The sequence below is a fragment of the Triticum aestivum genome, chromosome 2A, assembly GCF_018294505.1.
Source record: "Triticum aestivum cultivar Chinese Spring chromosome 2A, IWGSC CS RefSeq v2.1, whole genome shotgun sequence".
NCBI classification, from domain to species: domain Eukaryota; kingdom Viridiplantae; phylum Streptophyta; class Magnoliopsida; order Poales; family Poaceae; genus Triticum; species Triticum aestivum.
In genome coordinates, this window is record NC_057797.1 from 576882065 (window position 1) to 576892667 (window position 10603).

General features: G+C 48.5%; 2 protein-coding genes across 3 annotated transcripts; both read left to right on the forward strand.

Moving 5' to 3' along the window:
* The first annotated feature begins 204 nt into the window (after positions 1-204).
* LOC123189522 (protein FAR1-RELATED SEQUENCE 6) lies at positions 205-4362 on the forward strand. Its single transcript, XM_044601953.1, has 3 exons — positions 205-514; positions 1328-3831; positions 3977-4362. Exon 2 carries the CDS (start codon positions 1354-1356, stop codon positions 3817-3819), a length of 2466 nt encoding a protein of 821 aa, XP_044457888.1. The 5' UTR covers positions 205-514; positions 1328-1353; the 3' UTR covers positions 3820-3831; positions 3977-4362.
* A 720-nt stretch (positions 4363-5082) lies between these two features.
* Positions 5083-9951, forward strand: LOC123189523 (C2 and GRAM domain-containing protein At5g50170). Of its 2 annotated transcripts, XM_044601954.1 has the most exons (8): positions 5084-5629; positions 6163-7374; positions 7494-7673; positions 7790-8076; positions 8165-8281; positions 8528-8790; positions 8867-9035; positions 9258-9951. In XM_044601954.1, exons 1-8 carry the CDS (start codon positions 5242-5244, stop codon positions 9738-9740), a joined length of 3099 nt encoding a protein of 1032 aa, XP_044457889.1. In that variant the 5' UTR covers positions 5084-5241; the 3' UTR covers positions 9741-9951. The 2 variants fall into 2 exon arrangements, with proteins under 2 accessions (XP_044457890.1, XP_044457889.1); XM_044601955.1 differs by lacking the exon at positions 8165-8281 and having other exon boundaries at positions 5083-5629.
* Positions 9952-10603: the final 652 nt, after the last annotated feature.

Genomic DNA, 10603 nt, shown 5'->3' on the forward strand with positions numbered 1-10603 from the left:
TGTAACTTGAAATTTATGTAAGCCTAACGAGGCATGCGAGCGAGCCTGAGCTAACGGCTGATGCCAGAAAGAAGAAATGAGAAGAGGTAATAACTTGCGAAAAGAAAGACAGAAGAAATGAGAACAGAACCGCGCACGAGACAGAGAGTCGACCCTACTTCCCCCTCAAAAAAGAAAAAGAAAAAAAAAAGACCCTACCTGGAAGCCGCCGCCCGCACCTCCCCCCGCACCCCCGTGACCGTGAGCAAGCAGATCGGTCAGAGAGCGGAGAGCCCCGCTGCTCCGACACAGTCCCCACTACCTCCCACAGCGCGCGAGGCAGGGGCCGAGGCAGAGGGCGAGGTGCGCCGGCCGGTCTGCCACCCGAAGCTTGGGAGCCCCCGGGCGGGCGGCTTGGTCAGGAACGACCGGCCGCGACCAGCCCCCTTCTTCCGCGCTCGCGCTCGTGAGATGGGGGGAGGAAGGGTTTGGGGCGAGGTCCCAGGATCCCGCTAGGAGCCCCTTCCGGCGTGAGGTACGGACTGTCCCGACCCCCTTTATTCCCCGTCTCTCTCTAGTTAGCCCTGTAATCGCCCAAGAAAGACAAGGTCACACACTGCCGGCCGTTGGGATTTTATGGGCGCTTTGCTTCCCAAATTTCCCGAGCGGTCCCTGTGATTCCATTGCCAATCGCTAGAGCAATCAATGGCCCATAGCTTACTGGGTTCTGATAGCAGTTGCCCTTTGTCTCCACTTCACTAGTACTCTACTTTATTATACAAGGAGAAGTTAACGTCCCTGTGCAAGCTTGGGATGTTGCAGGGCGTTTCAAAGCTGTGATGGAGTTAGCATCATGTCCTTCCAATCAGTTTCTCGTGATGATAACCCTCTTATTTATGTGACCTTGAAACCCAGAAGTGAAAAAAAACTGATTTCGGTGGCAAAATTGACTTGAATCATGGGCATTTAGCAAACTAATTCCAGACGGAGGGAGTATAAGTCAGTCAAATGTGTTCAGTGCAAACCCAAACATCTATTAAGATAAATACCAGTTTCTGTGTTTTCATCATGAAATATAGCTTCCCTGTACTCTTTAGGTATTGATTGGTGCACATCTATTTGTTAATGCAGTTAAGGTGGTTTTTTGGCATTTTCCATGTCATCTTTGGTAAAAGAAAGTTGTTATCACCACAATAATTTGCTTGGTGATATAGAAATGAAGCACAATCTAACTAAGTATTTCAATTTGCTTATTTAGCCTATTCTAGCTAGTTTTTTTTTCTTTTGTGGAAAACATTCTGACTAGTTCATACACGGTTATTAATGTCTTATGGGTATGTTGACCCAGGGTTCTGGTTACCGAGTGTTGGTGCGATGGACAGCCTTCAGAGTGATCCTTATACAAGGAGCAGCTTGCAAATGCAGCTCATTGACACCTCCACATCCTTCGAAACTAGCAATTTGGATTCGGTCAAGCATGAGGTTCCCACCCCTCAAGTTGGCATGACTTTTGAGACAGTTGATTTGGCATACCAGTCTTACCTAGAGTACGGGTACCGTGCAGGCTTTGGAGTTTCAAAAAGAACTTCCCATAGCGTTGATGGGGTAAAATACCGCGCAACATTTGTTTGTTACAAAGGTGGCATCGCTAGGATTAAGCCCGGGCTTAAAGCTCGAAGAAGACTTGTTGCGAAGACTGGCTGCAAAGCTATGATGGTGGTGAAGTATAACGCAAGTGAGAATCATTGGGAAGTAGTGTTTGTTGAGCTGGAGCATAACCACCCATGTAATCCTGAAATGGTCAGATTCATGATGTGTTTTAAGGATCTTCCTGACTGGCAGAGGGAGCACCGACCATTCAATGCGAAAACTAGATTGAACCCAAAGATTCATTCTGGTAGAGGCAGGCCACCCAACCAAAACAAAGATTTCATGGTGAGGTCCTTCTCTCAGTCTAATTATTCAATTGAAGCAGCTGCCAAGTGTGGGAAGCTGAGATTTGCAGAGGGTGACGTTGAGGCATTATTAGTCTTTTTCGATAAGATGCAAGCTCAAAATTCCAACTTCTTCTACAACTGGGACATGGATGATGAAGGCCGGCTTAAAAATGTTTGCTGGGTCGATGCAAGATCGAGAGCTGCATATCAGCATTTCAGTGATGTTGTCTGCTTTGATACTGTTTATTTGACATACCAGTTTGTCATTCCATTGGTTGCTTTTCTTGGAATCAACCATCATGGCCAATTTGTATTGTTAGGATGCGGTTTACTGGGAGATGAGTCTCCAGAGACTTTTTCATGGTTATTCAAAAAATGGCTAAAATGTATGAATGATAAAGCACCTGAAGCAATTATTACCACCCATTCAAGACCAGTAGTCAAAGCAGTCTCTGAGGTATTTCTAAATACTCGTCATAGATACAACCTTTGGCACATAATGAAAGAGCTTCCTGACATGTCTGGAAGAGTTGAGGATAAGGAGGCAATTAGCCTGAGAATGAAAAAGGTAGTCTATGACACCATTACAGCAGCTGATTTTGAGAGGGAGTGGGTTGAGATGGCCAATCAGTACAAGCTTCATGACAATCGTTGGCTCACAACCTTGTTTGAAGAAAGGGCAAAATGGGTGCCAGCATATGTGAAAGATGCTTTCTGGGCTGGTATCTCTACTGTTCGCCGCAGTGAACGGTTGGAGGCCTTTTTTGATGGATATATTACACCAGAGACCACAATAAAGATATTCATTGAACAATTTGATACTGCTATGAAGCTTAGGTCCGATCGAGAAGCCTATGATGATTTCCGTTCTTTTCAGCAAAGGCCACAAGCCCTCTCTGGTCTGTTGTTTGAGGAGCAATTTGCAAATGCTTATACTATAAATATTTTTCAGAAATTCCAGGATCAGTTAAAGCAGCTGATGAATGTGACTTGCACTGAAGTCAGTAGGAATGGATCGATAGTGACCTACACTGTGACCGTCATTGGGAAGGAGAGGAAGTTTGACTATAGAGTGATGTATAATAGTGCCGAGAAAGAAGTGTGGTGTATCTGCAGGTCACTACAGTTTAAAGGTATTTTGTGTAGCCATGCTCTTGCAGTCTTGAAGCAAGAGCTTGTGATGCTAATACCTTCCAAATATATTCTTGATCGATGGAGGAAGGACTATAAATGCCCCGAGGAATCTAAGGAAACTCCCATCCCACCAGAATCGGCAAAAGCAACAGGGAAGGGCACAAAACCGGAAAATGTCCGTGAAGATAAAGTGGACAACCTCTACAACGATGGCCACCAGTACTTTGCTGACATTGTGGAAATGGGAGCAACTGATCCTGATGCAATGGAGTATGTTCTGTCTGTGATGAAAGAAGCTAAAGAGAAGGTACGAAGGTTTGAGGAATCCCGAAAAGAGAAAAGGCCCGAAGGAAATCCAGTTTCTTCTAGTAAGAAAGGCGCCAAGTCTGCGAAGCCGCCATCTGCTGAAGATGTGGGAAACAGCACATCTGTGTCGGCACCTGCGAACACAGCAATGGCGACAGTGGCACCAACAATGATGGTGGCAGCCGCTTCAGCAACTCTGGCGGCATCTACACCAATGCCAGTGCCGTCATGTACACAAATGTCAGTGCCACCAACAATGATGGCTATGGCTACCACGTCGGCAGCTGTCCCACCAGGAATGTTTTTAGTACCGATGCACCCACATATGGTTTTTCCACCCTTCACCCCTGGATTACCAGCAGCAGTACCACCTGTAGCGCCACCTCCAGCCCCAACAGCCAATGCGGTGGGCGTTGTTTCCAACCCCACGAAGAAGAGAAAGAAAAGAAAGGGGAATAGTTGAGCTTGGGGTCAAGTAAGCTATTTTCAGCCTGATGTTTTTTACCCTTTTTTTCAAGGCGGCCACAAATCAATTGCTCATGTTATTATCTTTAAATTCTAGGGTTAGAAAGAGTTTTGTCCCGTGCATGTTATTGACTTATCACCGTTTGCTGCTGCAGGATGAGCTGCACTTGGGATTGCCTGCTGTACATTATCTCGCCCTTGGCTTGGAACCACTAATCTTAGTTAGCGCAGCTTTGGACTGCCTACTGTATACATGATCAGCCTTCTGTCGGATGTAATCTTATATGTAGCGCGGCTTCTGAATGTTAGTCTGCTTCTGATCTTGTGGATCACGATTTGGTGGAGGCTGGTACAACCCTTGCAGACTCTTATGTTGCTGGAGATTTCGCCAAATTATGTGATCACGCCGTATTTATGGCCAGCCACCGATGCCTGTTAGGTTCTTGTTAGGGAACACACCAGTATGCTCATCGTACATAAACTCATCATCTGTTATGCTGTGGGTACTGAAGTATGGATCGCCTGTTTTGAACCCCCATTATTTCTACTCCATCCGTTCCTAAACATTTGTCTTTTAAGAGATTTCAAATGAAGTACCACATACGGATGTATATAGACATATCTTAGAGGGTAGATTAACTCGTTCTGCTCCATATGTAGTCACTTGTTGAAATTTTTAGAAAGACAAATATTTAGGTATGGAGGGAGTAGCAGGAATGTCCAAAGTAGATAGATAGCTGTGATCCGTTTTTGTTCCGTGCCTTGCAGTTGTGATGCAATGTAATTTTTGGCGGTGAGGCCGAGATGCAATTCTGGTCTACTAATCTGATTGTGGGTGCATGTCTGCATGATAAAACACAAAATCGTTGTTCAAGTGGAAACGAGCAGGAGATGGCGTCACATCGTCTCGTTCGCCGGACAGTAAAACGCGGCGTGTTCCAAATTTCAAACGAGATAAGCTTGCCCCATGCCATGACGCAGCGAGAGAGAGCCTGGAAGTCCATCTAGAAGAGCCAGAGAAGAGTCCCAGCCGCCCAAGTTTCAAGCCGCGCGACCGGCCCGCCTGCCTTCCCCTCGTCGGCCGTGGTAACTGACACCTCTCCCCTTCCCACGCGAACCCACCCAGCAGGCCAGGCCAGCGCGGACCGCCCCGCACTCGCACCCCCGCGTGTCGGGCCTCCCCTGCCGCCGCGTGCCCGTGCCCCGTCCCACGTCACGGCTCCCCCCGAAGTCCCCAAACCCGCCCCCGCCCCCGCCCCACCCCGAAATCCAAATGAAAACCACCCTCCCCGTCGGCTTCCAACTTCCAACCACTCTTCCCATTACCGCTTCTGATTTGATCGATCTTCTTACCGCTTCCATCCATTCCACCAGCGATCAGAGTGTAAGCTAGGCTCTCCACAGCAGCGGCAACGCCACCATGCGGCTGTACGTGTGCGTGCTCGAGGCCCGCGACCTCCCGGCGCCGCTGGACGGGGGCGGCGAAGGATTTTACGCGAGGGTGAAGGTGGGGAGGCAGCGGGCGCGGACGCGGGCGGTGGAGCTGGCGGGCCCGGGCGGCGCGGCGGCGTGGAACGAGGAGTTCGCGTTCGCGGTGGGGGAGGAGGAGCACGAGGTGGTGGAGGTCAGCGTTGCGCGGCGCCGGGAGGAGGGGGCCGGGAGGGAGGTGCTGGGCAGGGTCAAGCTGCCGCTGCCGCCCGCGCAGGCCGCCTCCGCCGCCAGCAGGAGGCACTCGGTGCCGCCCACCTGGTTCACGCTGCACCCCAAGCACCGCCGGAAGGGCCGCGCCGCCGATGCCGCGGACTGCGGTGCGTGCTGCACCCATTTTCTGCTAAACCTTTTTTTCTTTGCGTGCTGTAATTTCGGTAAATTCCTCCTCCAAATGGTCGGTGCGCGCGGCCGCCTTCCGGGCGAAGTCACCTGTATTGTCTGCCCCCTCCCTTGCCAAATGCCGCACGCAAGCTCGCCAGCGATGAGCACGCTCTCACGGAATGGAAAGTCAGTGCCTGTCATCGTAAGTCACTCGAAAGTATCACCACCTCGAGCGTACCGGCGACGTCTCTCTCACGGATGAGACATGAGAGACGGGTGGCATGTGTAGTGGTGATAGAGTAATCACGCACTAGGCCCGGCTTTTCTGCCTGACGCATACAGCCTTCTGTCTGTGCTGGTAGTTTTCAGACGCGATATCCACCGACAATTCCATATTTGTCCGGAGAATTCAGGCTCAGTAAATACATGTGGAGTATATGTTACATCTTGCGTGATGATTGCATTTTGTATCATCTTCGTTGGTCAATTGTATGTTGATGATGATTTTGCTTGTGTATCTTCCTGCCAGGGAAAATTCTCCTCACATTCTCACTCTATGGAGAGAACAGTGACAATACCGTCATCCACTCATCTCCCTGTCCAAGCTCCAGGAGTGGCACAGATGTGGAAATTGAGAGATCAGACTGCAGGGAACATTCAGGCGCCAACGGTGTGGTGCTTGATTCCGCAAGGAGTTCTGCAGTGGAGCAAACTTCTGTAGATAATTCTGACCGGTCAATACAAGCAGATTCCGATACAGTTTCTGAAGATGATGGCCTGATAGAGCCTGGTGCTGCAGCAGCAGCAGCAAAGAGCGCCCATGACAGTGACGCTGAGCCGTCCGTTTCAGATGCAAGCTTTGAAGAAGCCATGGAAACCATGAAGGCGGCGAGTAGTACACCAGACATGCCGGATGATCTCGGTAGTGGCGTAATGTTTGATCACACTTACCTCGTGGAGGCGAAGGACTTGAACTCTCTTCTCTTCGGACCTGATTCCCAGTTCTCCAAGGACCTGCGTGAGCTGCAGGGTACCACGGACTACGACGAGCAGCCATGGACATGGAAGAGCCAGGACCCTCCCAGCTTAACCAGGACATGCCGGTACACGAAAGGCGCAACAAAGCTCATGAAAGATGTCAAAACCATCGAGGAACAGACCTATCTCAAAGCCGATGGCAAGAATTTCGCCATCATGACTCGGGTTCGTACCCCGGAAGTTCCATTTGGGAACTGCTTCGAGGTCGTTTTGCTCTACAAAATAACCCATTCCCCTGAGTTGTCACCAGGTGAAGAGAGCTCACGTCTGACTGTATCGTATAATGTGGAGTTCCTCCAGAGCACCTTGATGAAAAGCATGATCGAGGGAAGCGTTCGGGATGGACTCAAGGAGAACTTCGAAAGCTTTGCAGAGATTTTGTCTCGGCATGTGAAACTGGCTGATGCCGCGGGGATGGATAAAGAGCAGCTGTTGGCGCCGCTGCAGACAGATCGCCAGTCACATATCAGACTTGCTTACAAGTATTTCTGCAATTTTACCGTGGTCTCGACGGTGATAATGGCAGTGTATGTTCTTGTGCACATCCTTCTGTCTAGGCCAGGACCACTTATGGGTCTCGAGTTTAGTGGTCTGGATTTACCTGACACATTTGGGGAGCTGATCACATCAGGCATACTGGTTCTTCAGATGGAGCGTTTACTGAATATGGTATATCATTTTGTACAAGCAAGAATACAAAGAGGTACTATGCTACATTTCAACTTTACAACTACTGCATCTCTCTCTCTCTCATGCACAAACCTGCGACCGAACTTGTCAATGTCATAATTGTGCTACGTCTGAAACCACCTTTTGTCGCAGGAGGTGATCACGGGGTTAAGGCAAATGGTGACGGTTGGCTATTAACTGTAGCTCTGCTAGAGGCCACAAGCTTGCCGCCTGTTTCTTGTGGATCAGTAGACCCTTACGTTGTGTTCAGTTGTAATGGTATAACGAGGACAAGTTCTGTTCAACTCCAGACTCAGGAACCTCAATGGAATGGTTAGTATATTTCACTTGTTAGCCCACATTAACACACTTCACACTTGTCGAAAACCTAGTAGCTTTGTCTGATGTATGATTGATTGACTTGTGACTTAACTGAAATATTGCTGCAGAGGTAATGGAGTTTGACGCCATGGAAGAGCCACCTGCTATGTTGGATGTTGAGATTTTCAATTTTGATGGCCCATTCGACTTGGCAATCTCACTGGGACATGCAGAAATTAACTTTCTTAAGCACACACCAACAGAACTAGCAGATATATGGGTACCACTGGAAGGAAAACTAGCCCAGACATGCCAGAGTAGGCTACATTTGAGAATATTTCTTGAGAATACTAAAGGATCTGAGACATCAATGAGAGATTATCTTAACAAGATGGAGAAGGAAGTCGGTAAGAAGGTATTGTTCGGTTAACTTAACTTACCTACAGATGTCAACTAGTAGTAACATTTTTGACAACCCGAGTACCCGCATAATTTTACTGCAGTTACATGTTCGGTCACCGCATAGAAATTCAACATTCCAGAAGCTTTTTAGTTTGCCTCACGAAGAGTTCCTTATAGCAGACTATGCATGCTCCTTAAAGAGGAAATTGCCGTTGCAGGTAAAATTGTTTGAAGTTGCTATTTGTTTTTCCCTCCCTGCATTTACGATGTTTCGTGGTTTTCTGGTATTAGGTCAAGAAAGAAAGTTATGTTATTTGTGGATGATTCTTAGATATGTTCAGAATTTTCTCGCAAAAAATAGATATGTTAATAATTTAGTTGGAAGGTTTGATAAATCAAGCCTCATGGTGAACACTGTAAGTTGTATTGGTTATGAATGTTCATTTGTAGTTGCTCTGCTGCAGGGAAGGCTATTTTTATCAGCCAGAATAGTTGGTTTCTATGCTAATTTGTTTGGGCATAAAACGAAATTCTTCTTTCTGTGGGACGATGTCGAAGAAGTTGAAGTGTTACCTCCATCTTTCACAACAGTAGGCACCCCATCATTGGTGTTTATGTTAAAGAGTGGGCGTGGGCTTGATGCCAAGAATGGTGCGAAGTCGCAAGATAAGGAAGGGAGGCTGAAATTCCAGTTCCATTCATTTGGGTCGTTCAACAAGGCTAGCAGGTTTGTATTCTCCAATACTTCATTGGTGTCAAAATAACTAGGTTGCCATTGATGAAAACCTGCTGCTTCTTTTTAGGACGATAATCGGTCTGTGGAAAACAAAATCTTCAGCTATTGAACAGAGGGCTAAGCTGGAAGAAGATCATGGAGATGAGAGCCATGACGATCTTGACGACGTTCAGTCTGTGTTGAGCATTGGAGACGTGACCCTCTCAAAGGAGTATACAGTGGAACATCCTATTGATGTGAGATCTCTATTGCTTCTCCTCCATTTCCTTCTTCTATATGGGTCTATATTTTAGGGAGTTGAAAATTCGGCTAAAACCTCTTACAATCCAACATTTTCATTTTGTATGCCGGCACTGCACTTCTTTGTAGAATGTGTTACAAAACTGTAGTAAAATCAATTCCAGACAGCTGAATGTATCCAACGGCTATCCTTTGATTCCTCGTTGGCAAACTTGCAGGCAGATTTGCTGATGGGGGTGTTCGACGGTGGCGCCCTGGAGACTCGGACGATGAGCAAGGTGGGGTGCCTCGACTACACGGCGACCCCGTGGGAGGAGACCAAGCCGGGCGTGCTGGAGCGACACGCCAGCTACAAGTTCAACCGCTACATGTCCATCTTCGGCGGCGAGGTGGGGAGCACCCAGCTGAAATCGCCCTCGGAGGACGGCGACGGGTGGACGGTGTACGACTTGATGACGCTCCGCAACGTCCCCTTCGGTGACTACTTCCGGGTGCATCTGAGGTACGACGTTCGGAGGGTCGCGTCGTCGGAGCCGGAGCCGCCGAGCTGCCGGTGCGAGGTGCTGGTGGGCATCGAGTGGCTCAAGAGCAGCAAATTCCAGAAGCGGATCGCGAGGAACATCTGCGACAAGCTGGCCCACAGGGCCAAGGAGGTCCTCGAGGTGGCCGGCAAGGAGATAGCCTCGGCCATGTCGGGCTAGGTGACCGAGCTGGAGGATCGGGCGTTTTTTGTTCACCATCTTCCGGCAAAGCTGCGTGAAGCGTAGCAGCTTAGTCGTTACCGTTTCGTAGCTGACGGAGACGTGACACGCGCGAGCAGCAGTGCGCTAACACCCCAATACCGATGCATTAGTGCCTACAAACTTATACAGAAGTAAATAAAAAGAGCGGAGGAAATCTTCTGTGGGAAAAGTATGTAGAGTATATGAAAGCTATGTCGCAGAGAAGTGGCAAGACGGCTGTCTGGCGCAGCGTTGTGCGTTGCGGTGACACTGGGAGAAAAGGCTTTGCGGCGTCGTGCGTCGGCAACTTCGTCTCATGGAGTTAATTGCACAGAAGTACCACAATTCGGGCATCACATGCAGATTGGTACCACGATTGCTAATTTTTGCGTGTCAGTACCAACATTCGTCCAAATTTTTGCAAATCAGGCTAAAACGCGTATTTATACGTATTGACAGTGTATCTGACAGTTGGGGCCCGTCTGTCAGGTGCCGACGTGGCATATTTTTTGCAAAAGACCCCCTTGCTTTATACGTAATCACATAAATACCCGTTATTTTTGCGGGAAAATGTTAACCGTGAGAGAATTTTTTTTGCTCGGACTTGTTCGAAAGCTTTCAACGAACTGGACAAATAAATAAAGTAAACGAAAAATCGCGCGCGCCAGGTTTCGAACCTGCGACCTGCGGCACGCGGGCGTAGCGCGCTAGCCACCCGGCCAAAGGACTGCTCGTGTTTTATCCAGGCAGGACATTATTTATACAATAGCCGAACGCTGGCCGGTAGTTGGGCCAACTAAGGCCTGTAATTGTTTTTTCGTTTCGCCTTTTACTGACGCGCG